At 43.1% G+C, this 17,380-nt stretch overlaps 1 protein-coding gene across 1 annotated transcript in view; it reads right to left on the bottom strand.

Annotated features, from left to right (window-relative positions):
* Positions 1 to 12,452: 12,452 nt before the first annotated feature.
* Positions 12,453 to 17,380, bottom strand: part of LOC126094766 (UDP-glucosyltransferase 2-like) — a 148,079-nt gene continuing 143,151 nt past the window's right edge. The window contains exon 7 of the mRNA XM_049909316.1: positions 12,453 to 14,101. Within this exon, the coding sequence (XP_049765273.1) occupies positions 13,822 to 14,101 (280 nt within the window). The 3' untranslated portion in view covers positions 12,453 to 13,821. The remainder of the gene's footprint in view (positions 14,102 to 17,380) is intronic.

The following is a 17,380-nucleotide window of genomic DNA, read 5'->3' as shown; positions in this document are numbered from 1 at the left end:
TGGGCATTGAAGTCCCCAACCAGCAAATAGGGGGGTGGAAGCTGACCAAGAAGATGAAGGAGATCAGCTCGTGCCATTGGTGTGGACGATGGAATGTATACAGTACAAAGAGAGAACGTGTATCCAGAGAGGGAAAGGCGGACGGCGACAGCTTGGAAGGAACTGTTTAAGGGGATTGGGTGATAATGGAGAGTATCATGGAGAAGAATCATGAGTCCTCCATGGGCGGGAGTGCCTTCAACAGAGGGGAGGTCATATCGGACGGACTGAAAATGAGGGAGAACAAAGCGGTCATGGGGACGCAGCTTTGTTTCCTGAAAACAGAAGATGACCGGCGAGTAGGATCGTAAGAGGATCGACAGTTCATCCCGATTGGCTCGAATGCCGCGGATATTCCAGTGGATAATGGACATAGGGTGAACAGAAAATGAAGGAATGTGACCAAGGGTGCTGTCAACTCAACGACTGCTCAGAGCTTGCGACCGACAGCATGGAGTGGCATTCAGCCGAAGGCAGAAGATCCTGATTCATAGGTTGGTCAGGAGCAGTTCCAGCCACCAGCGATCGGCCGGTTGACCGGCCACCAGCAGTGCGCCTCGGCGACACAGAAGACGGCCGAGGGCGATTTCCGCCAGGTGGTGCTGTAGATGGGACACGCCTTGGCGGAGAAGGAGAGGAACTGGGTTTCTTTGTAGCCTTCTTAGAAGTATGATGTTTAGATGAAGGAGGAACCGATGGTTGTGAAGTTGCGGTACGTAAAAACTCTTCACGAGTATGCTCTTTTTTCGAAGACTTGGTGTCTGACTTTTGGGCTCGAGATTTAGCAGAACCCGACGAAGGGTGAACCATAGAGTGGGCAGGCGAAAGTGGTGAGGTTGAACGGGCGATCTTCGCGCTGGCCGATCTGACGACTGTTGCACTAAAGGTGAGGTCGCAAGTCTGCGTGGCCGCCTCCTTTGTTGGCCGAGGAGAAGCAAGGACAGTGCTGTATTTTCCTGTCTGAGGCACGGGCTGTCGACTGGCGAATAATTTTCGAGCAGCAAAGGTCGACACCTTTTCCTTCACTCTTATTTCCTGGATGAGCTTTTTGCCCTTAAAAACGGGGCAATCTCGAGAGGAAGCAGCGTGGTCACCCATACAGTTGATGCAGCGAGGGGGTGGAGGTGGACAAGCACCCTCATGGGCATCCTTGCCACATGTAACACATTTGGCCGGATTGGAACAGGACTGGCTGGTGTGATTGAATCGCTGACATCGATAGCAACGCGTAGGGTTTGGGACGTAAGGGCGAACGGAAATTATCTCATAGCCCGCTTTGATTTTCGATGGGAGTTGAACTTTGTCAAACGTCAAGAAGACAGTGCGGGTTGGAATGATGTTCGTGTCAACCCTTTTCATAACTCTATGAACAGCCGTTACGCCCTGGTCAGACAGGTAGTGCTGAATTTCTTCGTCACACAATCCATCGAGGGAGCGTGTATAAACGACTCCACGTGAGGAATTTAAGGTACGGTGCAGTTCCACCCAGACAGGGAAGGTGTGGAGCAGAGAAGTACACAGCAATTTTTGTGCCTGGAGGGCACTGTTTGTTTCTAACAACAGGGTGCCATTCCGTAATCTGGAACAAGACTTTACAGGACCTGCAATTGCGTCGACACCTTTCTGAATAATGAAAGGGTTGACCGTGGAGAAGTCGTGACCTTCGTCAGACTGAGAAACAACAAGGAACTGTGGCAACGATGGAAGAACTGTCTGTGGCTGAGACTCAGTGAACTTACGTTTGTGAGCAGACATAGTGGAAGGTGAGGAAACCATTGCGGAAGAATCCCCCATGATTACCGGCGTCTCCGATGGCGCGCTCCTCCCTTGTGGGGGCCCTCACTAAGGGCACTCCCGCCTTAGGTGATTGTTCACACCTCAGGTCACACCTCCCGACAAACGGACGGAGGGACCAATCGGCACTTTCGGAAGGTATCAGCTCGGGTAATCACCCCTCCCTGGGCCTGGCCGTTACCAGGGGGTACGTACGTGTCCTACCTGTCTACCCGGGGTGGGGAATTACGCGTTACCCCGTCACTGGCTATGCATGGAGGAGCGTCGGTCGGCCTTCAGTCACGCACAGGGAGGAAAAAGAGAAAGGGAAAGGAAAGAAGAGGGGTCTCTAACGCCGCAGCGGAGAAAAGGGCAAAGAGAAGAGGAAAGGAAAAGAAAATGACAGAGGAAGGACGAAGACTTGTAAGTGTAGAAAGCAAGGAAGTTGGAACAGTTTCGAGCGTCCGTCTCCGGACGTAGGCACAAACCATACTCCTAGATGGGGAGAAAGGGAAGCAAAGAGCCAGAGGTGAGGGGAGGAGGGGCGAAGATGCGGGATGGGGAAGGATGCGGAAAGGGAAGGTATGCAGCTCGGAAAGGAAGGAAGGCCACATTAGCTCGGGGTCCCGTGCTCGCTACGCACGTATCCACAAAAGAGTTGTGGACCCCCTGGGGGGTCTGGCAGAAGTTAAATGCTCTTGTGGACTTGCAGGTGATGCCTGATGTTGTTCTATGGGCATTATGGTTGGTCAGACTACTTAATGGCCTCCAGCTGCAGCTACTTTCACATGCTGTGCAGCTGTAGGGCACTCAACTCTGGCTCATTGATTGTGCTTATCAAATCATTTGTCATCATTGAAGCCTACCTGCAACAAGTCGCTCTCAGACAAAGAAGGTTGGTAGTAGTGTTTCAACTGCTGCCTCTCTCCACACCTGTATGGCAGAGGTTGTGCATGAACTTGCACAATGCCCAACAGTGTTGTGCTGTCATCTAGTTGCTAGCCCTTTGCACTACCATCTCCTGCTTCCCTTGTATCCAGCTGCCAACACACACTCTGCCACTACTAGTCACCATGATGGCCTCACAGATGGCATTGGTGACACGCACCTTGCCCCACAACCCACCCCCGCTGTGCTAGTTGCACATGAAATTTGACCATACTACAAGAAACTGTCAATCCCTGTGCATGCAGCACCCGAACTTGTCATGCAAGCCAGTTAAGGAGCCTTGTCCTGCTTTGCTGCAACAGGGCGCTGTCTTGAGAGTCAGTCATGATTCTTTGTGTCTCCTTCCACCAGGAGATTGTATGTGCTTGAGTGAGCAAGTAATATGGAGGGCCTCCATAAACATGAGTGTAGATTCGAGTGTCATCCCACCCTCCCTCACTCCTTCAAGCCTTCTTCCATCATCGACATTTCTTTGAGAGGCTAATAGCCCTGATAACACCATTCAAGGTGACACTGATGTCTGGCTTCAGCTTATGCCAGATCTTCAATTATATTGGACCTTCAATGTGGTTGATGTGGTAGGTGCTATTCTCAGGATCAATTTCTTAAACCATTTTGGTCTGTCTTTTGACCCACATCCTGCTGTCTTAGACCACCATACATTGGATGTGTGCATTCCTGGTTCCTTTGCCACTTCGCACCTCTCATCTGCAGTTCAGTGTGAACCCCTTGCTCAAGCTACCTCTGAGTGCTCTCATCTGCTTGCTAGCCTCAACGCACTGGCAGTGCTTGTGACTCAACACTGAGACACTGACGCCTTCTGTGGCAACAGCATCTTCCATCAGCTGATTGCCACCATGTCAGCCAACCTGACATGTGCTTTCTGCATAGTTGATGACCTGTCTTCTGCTTGGTCAACTCCTGTTGAGGGTTCCGACTGTGCATTTGCTGCTCCCTCATTGCCACCTGTGCTGCAGACACTTCAGGTCAGTGACTTAAAAACTATGAGAATTTCATAAGAAGATCACTTCCCATCTTCTGTAGCTGTATATACAGCACTCACATGTACTAGAAAGACCCACATTGTTGTGATATCTAATGTACTTACAAAAGGTTACCCATGATGGAAGGTCATCCTGTCTGTTACAAAGTTAGGCATCTTGCAGCTAAAAAATAAAAAGGCTGCCATGCAGGAACTTTTAGATGCAGGTATTGTGCATGTACCTGATAGCAATTGGTCATCACCCATCCACCTGGATCTCTAGAAAAATAGTACCTTTAGGCTGTGTGGAGATCATCGCAAGCTCAGTGCAAGTGCTGTTATGGGCCACAAGAGGCACTTATCTCAGACATTTAAAAATTCCCTTGGCCAACAACATAGAGACCAACCACAGCAAGTTACAAATTTGATGATGTAGTGTTACCTTCCTTGGTCACACTCTCACTTATGAAGGAGTCCATCTAATGTTTGATCACATAGCTTTTATTAATGAACTGCCTCTACCCAAAACTTATCACGACCTCAGACAGTTCCTTGGTATGGCTTTTTTGACCATTCATGACATGGTGAACACCAGCACTAAGGCTACCGCACTCCTCGTGTCTGAACGTTTTATCTAGCCTGGAATGAAAAGTGACTGTCATGCTTGGGCTGCCAATGAAGCAGAGTTGATCAACATGCTAAACCTCCTCTGTGACATTTGGAGACCTGTAAAGGTCAGTTTCATCATGTGCATCTTGATCTCAGAGGTCCCCTCCTCACTTCTGCTGGTTTTGGTTACATTCTGTCTGTGACTGACTGTGCCAGCTAATGGGTGGAAGCAGTTCCCCTGACTTACAGTATGGCTGACTCAGCTGCATGAGCTTTCAACACATTGGCTCTTCCACTTTAGCTGCCCCTCCCTCATCATGACTGACCAGGGGAGGCAATTTAAGCAATTAACTTTCTTCAAGCTCTGTGCCTTATGCGCTGCCAACAAATTCCACACAACTTCAACTTCATAACACCCTCAAAGCAAAGGGTTGGTCAAGCACTGATACTGCACTTAGAAAGCTGCCATAAGTGTCACGTAGATCCTGGTCTGAAGCACTGCCTTGGGTGTCACTCAATGTATGTACCGCTTTCAAGGACAATCTCAATGCCTCATTGGCTGAGCTCCTGTATACAGTGAACTGCTTGTATTTCCAGCCAAGTGTATTGAGCATTCTGCTTCCCTTCCTCTGTCCAGGCATACAACACTTGTCGGCATGTCTGCTATTACACTGCCCACATACATTCCCCCCCTCCTCCCTCCACATGCTCAGTCTATACCTTGTGTGTTTGTCCATGAGGAACTCAACTGTTGTGAGTTAGTTATGCTTTGTGATGACTCAGATCAACTGGCTTTGCAGCCTCCATACTTAGGACTGAACAAAGTAATTTGTGGTACAGACAATATGATGGATGTTCACCTGAATGGCAAGCACAAAACTATCACTCAACAGAGTCTAACTAGCATGGACACTCAACAGCAAAACCCCTTTGGCCTCTTGTCTGGATGACCTTGTTCCTAGTGCCTCCTCCTCCAAGTGTCTCAGCCTGGAGCCACCCATGTGTGACTCACCATGTGTGTCCTCAATTTTGAGTGTTGCATCTGATGTGTTCCCTCCTAGCACTCTTACTTCCTGGTGTTTACTCAAGAGGTTCCCCGACACTCTCACCATGTGTACCTACAGATACAAGTACTTCATATAAAGTGCCTTCTCCCCTAGTGCCTACTTCAACATCTTTACTTCTCACTCCACCCAGTTGTCCATCTTTTGTGTCAACATTTAGTCATACTGCATCAAGGACTTCACCCTCCAATTATGCAGTGGCATGCTCTTCACGATCTGGTACCCCTACACTCACTTGATGACCCAACCAGCACCCATATTATGCTCCTTCATTCATATAAACTTGCACCAGATGCTGATGACAAGAAGATTTTGCCAGTGCTGATGCCAGTGGCCACCTTGTGGTCATCAAACCCTCATTCTGCACCATCGGCCTCCTTACAGCATGTGACCTTCCATCGGCTGCACTGATGCTTCTCATCTTTCCCAAGACTCTGCATGGTTGAGGATGGGTGGAGGAGGGGGGGGGGGCTGATATTCTGTGAAGCTTTAGCCAAAGCTCTTTGACTGGGTGTTAGTGGGCTTCATCTTGTTCTAATTTACTGTTATTTATGCCTCTTGCGTCAGTGTGTTGTGTAATAAAACCTCGATCTTATAATAAAATGGTGAATCATTATGTTCTCCAGCGAGTATAGGACCTGATTTTCCACACATCTACACTTCTAATTTTGGTTTCTTCACCTAATTCAACTCAATTCAGCATCGTTCTACTAGCCTTGTTCTACTTTTGCTGATATTTGTTGTATAATCTCTTTTTAAGACATTGCATTTCTCATTCAATAAATCTCCATAGTTATAGCATTTATATTTTGTTGTTTGTGCCTTCATGTCTTCACATTTTCTATCCCATTATGGGTGCTAAAATTGTCCTTTCATGTTAAATTTAATTCTTTTTCCACTGGACCATTTATTTAGTTCAATACTGCCAATAATTTGGGTTTTCGAAAACCAGACAATTGTTTCTTTATTCATTAGTGCACTTTATTATGTTTTTCAGCTTTTATAATCACTATAAAATTCTCCAAATCACTGTTTTCAGTTGTACTTAGGTCTTGTGCCACATCTCTCCTAACAGCTTAATCTTACCTCTTTACAAGCCTTCATTGCACAATATTAAAGTAAGATGTCCATTCTGATTCATCATTCCAAATCAGATGTATTTGCACTAAATCACAGCTATATTCATTTGAGAACTTTAAAGGTAACTGTACACCAAGACTCATACATGGAGGTAGAGTGATTGTGTGGCCAATTTGAGTGCATGCAATTTTAGAGATTTTATCCACATTTGTTTGTTTTAACGATTTTAAGGGCACTGATAACCTTGTCATTGACACACACACACACACACACACACACACACACACACACACACACACATGTGGAGCTTGCTGTTACCCCATTATTATATATCTGCCCTCAGTGCTGTTTTGGGTTTGATTTGAATGTCTGTGGGATTACATCTTTTGTGCAAATGAGAAATATGAAAGAACCTAGTACATTATCTTTTCATATTTATATTTCAACCTCAATTTCATTAGCCATAATCCAACTTTAATTATAAAGTGTTGTTGTGAGTTCCACAACCTGAGTTATCTTTTCATTTTATCATTGTATTAGCTGGCTTACATGGGTATTACAATTTTTTAATCTTGCTATAATTTACAAACAGTTCTGTTGTATATTTTCTCTATTTTGTATGAACCTCAATGTAGTTGCATCAAATGGAAATTTGACTGAGAAAAATAGTAAATTATGAGACAGAATTGCTGGTGAATTCTTACCTTCGGGAGGCAAAATAATCATGTTTTCTCAAGTAAGTGCATTGAAACTATTTTTTAGGCAATATTATTTCCCTTCCTAGTATGAGCTTGTATTGTAGGAAGTTGCTATTATTTCCAATACTTTTAAGGTGACACTCATAACCACTGTAGGGTGTGGAGTAAGTGTAATGCTGTAGCTGGAGAAACAGATAACTGTGAATCTCACTAGGCAGGGGAATGGACAAGGAACATTTCTTTCACAAACAGTACCTCCAAATTCAATTGCTACTACATCACTACAATTACATTCAGCATTCAGTTTGAGTACTCATCCTTTATCTTTTAAAGCAGTCTTGGAATGGTTTTATGCTTCCAACTCTTTGCAAATGCCACTCCTCTCTATCGTTAAGATGAGTAAAGTCTATCAGCCATTGGGTTGTCCATGTTGAGAGGTAATGCCAAAATGTGGTATTCTTGGCACACTCTTGACACTTTATATCTCTGAATATTGAATTTCCTAATTATTTTCCAAACGGAATGCCCTATGTGTCTTGCTTCAACCCCAGATCACGTAAGAAACAGATTGATCGTCCTTACGGCGGAACAGGCAACCGTAAAAATAGTTTTCCTGTCGGTCAACAGATGTCACAGGCAACACTACAATGCTAATTGACCTGTCCATGTTGAAGAATTGGCAATGCTGTACCTTTGGTGACGTGAATGACGCTGATTTGCGTTCGGCTAGAGCGCTGCGCGCGAAATGCATTCGTCACACTGCTGACTGTAGCTCATGAACTACTGTGGTTTTTCCCGAGTTTCCAATCTAAGAATGTATATTAGCTCCTGTAATTCTACAAACCAAGTTTATTTCTCACGAAATGAAATAAATGAAAAGTAACACACAAACATTTCTCGCGAGTTGCTATTTAAATGCAGACTGTATTGCGGTTGCATAGGTTTTACACTCGCCTTCCATGCCGTCTATTTCCTCTTTGCTATACAGCTCTTCTGATGCTGATTATGGTGGTAAAAAAGATCTCCACGTGCAGGTTAGCACTAGAAAGTCTTCAAAATCCGCACTCAGTTATGATGCGAATTAAGGCTGGACATATATCAGTGACAGTCATTTCAAATTTAAATTCTTTTACTTTGCATGTAACTTATCGTAAATGATACAAGAGTGGCACAAAACGATGAATTTTGGATTGTTGTTGAAAGGGGGCTGCAAATGTGGTAATATACAAGTGAAAGTGTGTTTTTCGAGCATATTTTTGCGGTGTCAACTTTGAAGAGCCACAGACGCCAAACCACAATTATGTTAAAAATTTACTTTGTACAGTTTAATGATAACCTGCTAATATTCACAACAGACGTACGCTTTTATCTGCAACACAGTTATTACTGGGGATATCCACACTCGCACAGACCTGTTACTATAAGCAGTGTTGTTTTCGAGTGAAAGCTGTGTGAGGATTATTAGCGCACAGATAAAAAAAAAATTAAAATAGGCAGCGTCTATAGTTTGCATGTTATGCTCGTTCTCTTCTATTCTCCTCCCTTCATTCTAGTATAAACGCTTGTTCACAAGTATAAACGAATGGCAGTGAACATTTGCGAATTATCTATGAATACTCGTTTGCAGCAGTGTAAACGAGGTTTTACACTTGTTCACTTCGTTCACTCTAGTATATACCAGGTATTAGAGAGACCGATGACCTAGCAGTTACATGACGGCTATTATTCATTTATTTCACTGTTGCGATTTCAGCTCTAGAGCCATTTTCAAGTACCAAGGGAAAGGTCTTGTAAGGTAATGCTTCTTAAATTGTTTACCAAATGTTACCACACTATGCTTTGCATTTTGTTATCCATATCTTATATTGGTTTCAGTTTTCACATTGCACACAAGAATGCCTCTACAGCCAAAATTACGATAGTGAAGTGAATAAACAGTTTAAAAAAGTCCAAATCGCAGAAGAGGTTTCATTTAAAAATTGTATGATATGATTCTTGTACAGGAAGGGCTGCCACGTTAGATCAGAATATAAGATCGACAAAATTTAGATACGATCAAATGCTTAGGGTTGTTTATTAATTCTTACTCGTAACTAATTTATTGATTTACCTGAATTTAAAATCCACTCCCGTAACCTTTCTTTATCTTTGACGGGAAATCCGAACATTTTTAGATCAGCATTTGTCCGTCTACTCCTTCCACAGTTGATATACTTGCAGGCCCTCGGCATGACGACTCGATCCACTACCACCGGTATGTCAAAAACAGCTGTACTTCACAGACGCCAAACGGTGGAAAGCTGCATGCGTTCGGACGATGTTGCCACATATTTCACAGAACGGAGTGGCATCTAGTGGTTGGTGCCACAAGTAAGGGTGTGACGCTGTTGCCGCCTGGTGGCCGTTCCCTGACAAGGGTTGCCTGCTAGACCAAGCGATTGGGCAATCTGTTTCTTACGTGATCTGGGCTTCAACTACCATTCCATATTCAAAGTCTGTTAATTCCAATCACGTGGCCATAAGCACATTGGAAATCTTTTCAGATGAATCACCTGAATACAAATGACAGTTCTGCCATTACACTGCCTTTTATAACTTCTGTGTGTGTGTGTGATACAACCAAAATGTCTGTACATACATATCACTATCCCATGATTTTTCTCACCTCAGTGTATGTACATGTAGACAAGGCAAGCCGATCAAGACCTTCTTGAGCATCGGATTCACAACATAGATGATGAGCACTGCTTGCTGCTATTCATTGGTATCATCATTGTACTTATATTATAGACCACACCAATTTGTTGACAAGACATCATTAACTTTAATTTCTGGTACTTCGATATGCTAAGTGTCATATGCTGTGGTAAGCAGGCTGCAAGAGCCTTGTGACAGGCTGTACCTGGTAGGACTGTTGCCATATTTCAACTACAAAGTGGAAGTGGCTGTAGTGGAAACAACAGTTGTCTATAAGCTGCATGAGCACTGAGGCACGGTGTTATGCAATTATTTGAGACAGACATGCAGAGCAGTTGTGACAAGCCCACAGCAACTGTCAGGCATCTTCTTTCATTGACTATGCTACAGTTCTCTTTATTCACTAAATTGGGTTTGCCACAAAAACCAAATTTCACAGATTCAAGTTTTTTCGGTTTCTTTCCAAAAAATAGGTTCCACTTACCTCTAGTAGTTTTTTAATCTATTGTGTAAATAAGTCTTTAACATCATTTCCATTAAGTAATGGCATTCACACTAGAGATATCTGAAACTGAAAGTCACGAATTTTGGAGTATTTCATTAAGGACGGTAATTGTGTAGTAACTCCAGAAAACACTACTATTGGATCGGCTGTAGGGATAAGGTAATTCCACTGTCCAGTCACATTAATGGAGCTGGCACCCATGTTCATTGTCAACCAACAATAATCACTTACAGACAGCAGATGGTAGCACTAGCAGTGGAGGGTATATAAGGATGTGGAAAACAGTGCAATCATTGTCGTAATGCAGAAACAGAGTGATTTATCTGACATCTAAAGTGGTATGATCATTGGCTTTTGGGCCAAGGTTGGGAGTTTTTCTGAAATGTCTGAGTCTGTGATAGGTCTGTGTGCTGCTGTAGCTGAAGTATACCATGCAAGGCAAAATGGCACTATACCAAACTGATGCTGAGGCATCTGTGGTGCATGGTGTGTCATATATGACAGTGGTGAGCAACAGCTGCAGATATGTATATGGGTGAATAGAAGTGCAATGTTGAACAACTGAGTGCCCACATGAACCAAGGGGCTATTTTGCATTCTCTGGGTGATCTTGTCATTCTGGAAGCTACATTGGATCAACGTAAGTATGCAACTACCCTTGCAGACCATGTCCACTCCTACATGCAGTTCGTTTTTCCTCGGCATGATGGCAGCTACCAGTGGGACAATGCAGTGTGCCACACAGCTTGCAGTGTACATGTGTGGTTTGACGAGCACTAGAATGAGAGTACCATATTCCTCTGGACAGCAAACTCCCTGGATTTAAACCGAATTGAGAATCTGGAGGACATCTTGATCGGGCTATTCATGCTATGGGATCTCAACTGAGTACACATCTCACAGCAGTCTGGGCTGCAAAGAGTGGATACTCAGGATTTTGGCAGGTAGTCATATTAATGTGACTGGACAGTATATAAGGTCTTGGAAGAATTTCTGCATTGAAAGTAAATTGTTTGAAAACACATTTATTGTTACAATCTGTCTCACTGTAAGATAATTTGTCATGAAGTTATTGCATAGGGGTGTTCATGTGTGAACTCTTGAGAACTCTTTGATGAAAGAATATCAGCATTACAGTAATCTGCAGGAAACAAATCTATGTTACCAATCAGTACCGGACTCACTTATACCACTTGTGCATAAGAAAAATGTGTGCTGCACAATACAATGAGTGTACAGTATGATAACCTCTCACTTCTTGTGGGGGCCGCAGGAGATGAGAAATCGCATGTCTGATGATTTCAGGTTAGTACTGACTTGCTTCCAATCATCCACAACCTTAATTATCAGACAATATAGTGTGCAGTGATGTTATAGTAGCCATCATGACTGCTGTTTCTTCTTCTGTTCAGTGTTATCTTTATTATGTATTGTTTTATTCATAAATGAGTAATGGGGCATTTCCTGATGCTTCACTAGGATGTAGGTACACTCTATTTTCGTTTTGTCTGTTAGTAATGTAAGACACCTACATTACGAAATGAAGGTTAATGATGACATGTTTATCTAACTCCACTCTCCATGGCCTAGCTCAAATAAAATAAACTATGATTGCTGAGAATGCAGTGAAGTGAAATGGGTGGAGGTGGGGGTGAGGTACAGTGTTGCCAGCTTGCAGCCATCCATGCTTTACAATGCTCAGCCTGTATGTATGAGTAATTATAAAATTTTAGCTGTCGCTTCGAAACAATGTACTTGTGAACGCAAACCTTGACAGTGGTGATAGTCCTCTACATAACCACTCTTCAGTCCGCCGCTCGTGGTCTCGCGGTAGCGTTCTCGCTTCCTGAGCACGGGGTCCCGGGTTCGATTCCCGGCCGGGTCAGGGATTTTCACCTGCCTCGAGATGACTGGGTGTTTGTGTTGTCCTCATCATTTCATCATCATCCAGGAAAGTGGCGAAATTGGACTGAGCAAAGATTGGGTAATTGTACGGGCGCTGATAACCACGCCGTTGAGCGCCCCATAAACCAAACATCATCATCATCATCATAACCACTCTTCAGTGTGACAAATGTTTCCCAAGTATAGATGCCGTTTCAGAGACATTGGTTGGTAGAAATCTATATTTTAGCTGCCAGGAAAAGTGCTAACCCAAACATCATCAACTCATCATTCTGGAAATACCTACCTAGCAATGGATTCATCATCTGAAAGAAACAGGGAGGAACGATTCTGTGGCATTCATGAGCGTGTAGGAGGTTAAGACAAAATTTGATAGGCCAAAGAAGCAACATGTCTGTTTCCTCTGCAGAATGAGGTAGGGCATTGGACAACTTTCCCCAATACTTCATTTCCCCAATACTCTCACAAACGTTATCAGGAGATTTTGGTAGTATTCTCCTGTGACAGCATCACCTTGTGAGCATAATCTGTTAGCACCATGCCATGGTGCTCCCAAAAAGCATACAGCATCACTTTACCCAATGATGGTTGACCCTTCATATATTTTGGTGGTGCAGAACAAGTGGCTACGGAATTGGCATTACAGAGCTGCAAAACTTCTGATGCTGCCTTAGTTTGCCAATCATTTAGCATGAGTGTGGTTGATCAGTCATGTTAACTAGTGGGTGACAACCATTATTAAATTCAAAACATCGTGCACTGTACTAAAAATTCATCCATAACTGATCGTCACATTTTCCACTATCACTTCCACTAAAATATGTCAGCATCTGATCTACAGGATCTCAACTTCTCCTATGATCTCCAGTTCTTTACAGAGAGATGATTTGCCACATTGTTCCTCATCACTGAGCGTTGTCTGATCACACTGGAAGAGTTTGTAATACATACCTACTTGTCATTTGATGGTTGATTGTTACCTTCCAGCATCTCAGCAACGGTTGTTGCAGTGTTGTATCTATTCAAATGCAGAAAACAAATTACTGCACGATACTACACTTCACTGATGGGTTGTGTCACTTTGCTGTGGCTTCTCTTGCAGCTTGTCACAGTACTGTGATGTGGGATTTCAATATGTACCATACTGTGGGCTTGTACCTAGAAATAAACTAAAAACTAACTTGTAACTCTGTTTCCTTAAAGTGATAAGTATAACATAACGACTACCTTCATACAAAAAAAGGTAACACAGTGATCTCGCTGTGATTAAGAATAGCCGATAATTGGCCGGCAACTGTCTCCTACCATTCAACATGATCAAAAAATTATTTTAGTTCAACTATAGTCCATGTGTATGATGAGGATTGCTCCCAGCAGTCCCTGTGAGACGTGATAAGCTTGCTACAGCTCTATACTGAAGCTGTTTAACACAAATGCAAAGCCATCTCTCATCTACTGGATCAACTATTACACTCTCCTGTGCAGGAGAGCTATCACAGCTTTCTCATTCTCACAGTTACTCTACTGTGCTTTAATCTTGGCCCTACTGTAGGTCAATAAGGCGGACAGCTTCCACACAAGCAGACAGAGGACAGCAGAGGCACAGATGGCGATGAGAACGACGAATCCGATGACGTCGAGCAGCAGCAGTTGCCACCAGTGCAGATCGAGAGCTGCACTACGCAAGTGAGGCGCCCCCCGGTGGCGTATCACGTACTCGATCCACCAGACGGCACGCTCCACGGAGTCTGACTTGTGCTCCCTGAATATGCCCGACACACGCTTCATGTTCTCCCTGTACCTGCAACAATGACACTGCATACTCAGAACGAGAACATTCAGATACACTGCACTAGCAACACTTCAGTAGAGACAGGCTGTGGACCCTGGACTACTGAAGACTCCTATAGATGTCAGAGTATCGTGATCCTATGAGGAGGTAGCTAATTCCGTCAGACGAAGTAAAGTAAAAGCTCGTTATATCTTCAAGTGTCACTTCCTTTGCACATCTGGAAGCTATTACTGCCTTTTCTTCCTTAATAAAAGAGAACCTCCCAAATTCTTGCTCGTGATTTATGTGAGGTCTATAAGAAGTAATAATAATTTCCGCATTAGTAAATGACTATACATGTACAGAGTCTGTATAGAAAGAATCGGGAACAAATTTTTATTGATGCGACTGTACGACTCAGCGTGCTTGCACCGTGCATGCTCGATGGTGGAGGATGTGTCCTTCAACACGAGCGAAGCGCCAGACGCCGGTGAGCATTCGTTCAGGCAAGAATGTGTTAGTAGTGGAATCCTGTCGAGTGACTCGGTGCAAGTGCAGATTGCAGCGAATGATAGCACAGCGGTACACTATCAAATTTTGTACTGGACTGGGGAGATCGGGTACGGAGACTTTGGCCATGATTCGCCAAGTGTTCAAGGATGAAAACACGTCACAAACTGCAATTTTTAAGTGGCTTCAACTCTTGAAAGATGGCCGAGAGAGTGTGAAAGACGCTGGCCGCTGTGGCCGAGCAGTTCCAGGCGCTTCAGTCTGGAACCACGCTACTGCTACGGTCGCAGGTTCGAATCCTTCCTCGGGTATGGATGTGTGTGATGTTCTTACGTTGGTTAGGTTTAAGTAGTTCTAAGTCTAGGGGACTGATGACCTCAGATGTTAAGTCCCATAGGGCTTAGAGCCATTTGATCCATTTGAGGTGTGAAAGACGATTCCCACACTGGACGGACGTTGAAGTCAAGAACCACATTGAAGGCTAGATTCAGAGCGGCGCACAGTGGGCCAGAATCTTGAAAACGTGGCCAAAAAGGAAAAAAAAAAGTTTAAAGATGGGAATTTTGGACTATCAGGTTGGCAGCAGCAATGCTGGGACAACTGAATGCCGGCTGTGTGGACGGCCAGATGTTCATTTGTTCGGTAATATCTCAGGTCAAATGCGGCAGTTCATTGTTAGCATGCGCGCAGCTGGCCAGGCTACAAAAACAGTCGTGTTGTTGAAGGAAGTTATTTATGTTTTGTGCAAGTGAAACCAATACTTTCAATATGGAATGTATTCCAGGAGGTATGTACTAGTGAAAAAACACTTATATCACTATTAAATCATCAATTATGCATGTTTAAATTTCAATTAACGTACTACAGGGAAATGAGTGACAAAATCGTAAAATGCGCTTAAAAAATAGAAATAAGTTACGAATTCCACGACATTCCGCTTTCTTTTGCGCTGTGTACGCAAGTATATATTATTACCTTTGTAAATTAAGCTTCAAATCCTGCGACTAGTTGCGACTCTGGCTTTGAGCCACGTTTTAAGCGACACTTGCAAAATGTCATTGTTCAGACATCTTCAAAAATGACAGTAGAATCAATTAATTATGAGTTTTATTTTTACAATTTAAATTACATTCGACACGTAGAAGCATTGTAAAGAATAAAATAATTAGAAAAATGACGAAAAGTGTAACACAGATTTTTTTAAAAAATTTCAGTTTCATCTGATCCAGCGTATTCCAGAATCGGATTTTCGAGGAAAGATATTTTTCTAATAACAAAAGAGTATTTGTCAAATGATTTGGAAGGGGTCATAGAACATTTGGAAAGGTCGTTGACAGAAAAAAGTGGACTTACAATTAAAATTCCCTATGATATGAGGCCTATCATTTCTATTTTGTTAACAAAGTTAAGAAGCAAGTATAAGGAAGCAACTCGGCGACAAGGATATTTTTTCAAGAAGAACGAAACCTGGTTACATACAATAGTATATATTCCGATTGATTCGAAACCTGCAAGTGTGACTAAATCAACAGGCCGACCTGCCACAAAATTTGAAACATTATCTGATAGGTCTAAAAGAAGGAGAACTGAGGAGATTCGTATGAAGTTCAGTCCTGTCGAATTATCGATCATCGCCATCCTCATACGATGCAAATGAAGGTCTAGCACTCCTTTTCGACTTGAAATTGTCAAAAGAATTTTACCAGCATTTGAGAAATGGGGCTAAAGGAAAAGGCTTAAACACACTATATCCACCGTTTTCAGCTGTTTTGGTAGCAAAAAAAGCTTGCTGCCCTTCAAGACGTAACCCTCACTTTTACCGAATCAAAAGCTGAGGTACGGTTGCAAGTTTTGTTAGACCACACTTTTCAACGTGTTCTACTGCTGAAACGAGACGATATTTTACATATGAGTGATTCGGAAATGTCTAATATGGCCCTTATTTGTAAGTGGGGCTTTCACGGAACCTCCGGGCAAAGTATGTATAAAATAAAGTTTTCAGATTCGAGTATTTCAGATGCAACTTTATTTTTGACTTTGCTTGTTCCACTGAAACTTGCAGGTGTAAATGAAGAAACTAAAGAAGAAAAGATATTATGGATTAATCCGAAGCCGTCTTCAACCCTCTTTTGCAGACCACTGAAGTTAGAATTTACAAAGGAAACAGAGCAAACGTCTTTAAATGAGAAAGCGTATTACGACAAACAGATCGAACAACTCCAGTCATTCGAAACAGTTATTCATGGGAAAGACATTTCCATTAAATACAATTTAAGCTTGACCATGGTAGATGGTAAAGTGTGCAATGCTATCACCAACATGAAATCTGAGCAACGGTGCTATCTCTGCAAGGCTACGTCTGCTCAATTTAATAACATTGACGATGTTTTGAAAAAACAAGTTACTGCCGATTATCTGCAGTACGGACTATCAACTCTTCACGCCTGGATTCGATGTTTTGAATGTTGTATTCATTTGGCATACCAAATGAAAACAAAAAAGTGGCAGCCACGTAAAGCAGAAGATAAAGAGGAAAAAGCAATACTGAAAGCCAACATTCAAAAAGCTTTCAAAGAGCAGCTTGGAATTGTAATTGTCATGCCGAAACAAGGGTTTGGCAGTATGAATGACAGAAACACCGCTCGACGTTTTTTTCAAAACACTCCAACATCAGCGTTGATAACTGGAGTTTCCGAAGAACTAATCCACCGTTTCCATATAATTTTGCAGACGATTTCGAGTGGACGTCAGATCGACGTTGAAATGTTTCGAGCATACGCCTTAGCAACTGCCAGGCAC

Source organism: Schistocerca cancellata, chromosome 8 (assembly GCF_023864275.1).
Source record: "Schistocerca cancellata isolate TAMUIC-IGC-003103 chromosome 8, iqSchCanc2.1, whole genome shotgun sequence".
In the NCBI taxonomy this organism is placed as follows: domain Eukaryota; kingdom Metazoa; phylum Arthropoda; class Insecta; order Orthoptera; family Acrididae; genus Schistocerca; species Schistocerca cancellata.
This window is presented reverse-complemented; position numbering and strand designations above follow the sequence as displayed.